This window comes from Melanotaenia boesemani, chromosome 8 (assembly GCF_017639745.1).
Source record: "Melanotaenia boesemani isolate fMelBoe1 chromosome 8, fMelBoe1.pri, whole genome shotgun sequence".
Lineage (NCBI taxonomy): Eukaryota > Metazoa > Chordata > Actinopteri > Atheriniformes > Melanotaeniidae > Melanotaenia > Melanotaenia boesemani.
Genome location: NC_055689.1, coordinates 29,393,476 through 29,395,297, shown reverse-complemented (window position 1 = coordinate 29,395,297; position 1,822 = coordinate 29,393,476). Strand labels below are relative to the sequence as shown.

Sequence of the window (1,822 nt, the reverse complement as noted above, 5' to 3'; positions counted from 1 at the left end):
TTACACCCAGGCTCTCTTGTCCTGAAGCACACTGCAGTCAGACGGTTGTCCTGAGTTCAAATGGAAACTGAATGGAGAGTCCGGGCACAGCTTTTTGACACCTATGGGTGTTGTTGTCTTTGGGGAAACAGGAGGTTTTAATTGGCTGGGCACTTGAGTGCTCAAGGGAATAAATAACCCAGACCCCTCAATTTTTCTATCTTTGTTCCTCTCAGATTTCCAAGTTTTAGGCACTGGCCCACCATTCATCTTTGTACTTGGAAGCTCACTGTTTGATTCAGGACCTGCAGCAGATATTTCATCTCTGACATCATTCATCTTTGAGCTTCCACTTGGGCTAACTCTCTTGGTTAAAACAACATCATTTTCCTCCGTCACAGTTGTGGTTGTAAACATACTGCTTTGCTCTCCTTTACTCAGTTCCTCCATCAGCATCTCGCTCTTCCTTCTCGACTTCACCATCACCTTCACTGAGCGCACTAAGTCAGCCAAACTCAGCAGAATGGACAAGGATGCAGTGACAAGCATGAAGTTTAGCATTAAGGTTTTCTCAGACGGTCTGGAGGTGTAGCATTCAACCCCTGATGTGCAGGGAGCCTCGTAACACAGGAAACTCCTGGGAATGGTCAAACTAACAAGGTAAAACTGTCCTGTGCTAAAAATTGCTTCTAGAAGTATCCGTAGAATCACAACTAGGAGGTAAGAGATGTAAAATCGTGGCACCCCTGACTCATGTGGTAGGTCATGAAGCGGAGCTTTGTGCAATGACACTTCTCTTGAGGAGTTCTCGATGGTGAAAGACGAGCTTCTTCGGTTCACCTCGCAACAGAAGCCTTCAGAGGAGCAAAATGACAAAACTTTATGCATGACGTAGGTTGCAAACATCAGATGGGCCAGACAGAGAAGAATAAGGTGGAGGAACCAGAGACGGACAACAGACACGGGAGCAAATGTGTCAAAACAGACGTTGGAACAACCGGGCTGGATGGTGTTGCAGATGAATCTCTCTTGCTCGTCACTGAAGAGCGTGAAGCCAGCCAGCAGGAGGACAAGCAGACGCAAAAGCAGCATCACAATGCACCAGATTTTACCTGCAACAGAGACAGTAGGCATAAAACAATGTCCGTAAACATACAAAATTTGGATTAATTCCAAAGGATGAAAGTATTTATGTTCACAAATAAAGCTTTTAAATTAAAAATACAGATGTACAAAAAGGTTGGGAGAAATAAGAAAATAGCAAGGAAACACTTTTCATCATTTTACACGTAGATTATACAAATCTGATAAGTAAAAGAAACTGAAAGGGGACTCACCAATGAAAGACACATTGTGATTTATAGTGATGAAAAATAAATCTATGGCTCCCATCATCCTCATTGCTCAACAATAACTCTGATGCAAACACAAGCTTAAAACCCTTCTTAAGTGCCTCAATTAAAGGGACAAATCCAAATCCACATATTGTCATTTAAATTTGGTCTTTCCAAGTTGCTGTCTCCTTCAGCACTGTTTCAGAACTACAGTGCTGTCCCACACAGCTTGTCGCTAAATAATGTTCAACTCTAACGTCATGTTACGGCCTCTCGCTGTTGTCTTTGGAGGCCAGGACCTGTTGTGCAGTGAGCTATTCTTACCACACTGCCTTCAAAGCATTGTTGGGATGTCTTGATACATGTCAGCCTTACTGGAAGCTGGTGCTCATACTTGAGCAAACTTGTGATGGACAATCGTAAACTCTAGTGAAACAACTGAAGGACGTTGAGTCAGTCTGGCAATTAAATTAAGGTGATGATCCGGTCATAAAAACAGTGAATGGTTA

General features: G+C 43.0%; 1 protein-coding gene across 1 annotated transcript; it reads right to left on the bottom strand.

Annotated features, from left to right (window-relative positions):
* Positions 1–1,371, bottom strand: LOC121644987 (gap junction delta-4 protein-like). Its single transcript, XM_041993261.1, has 2 exons — positions 1,317–1,371; positions 1–1,091 (listed from the first exon to the last, which is right to left on the bottom strand). The coding sequence occupies exons 1-2, from the start codon at positions 1,369–1,371 to the stop codon at positions 1–3; spliced, it is 1,146 nt and encodes a 381-aa protein (XP_041849195.1).
* Positions 1,372–1,822: the final 451 nt, after the last annotated feature.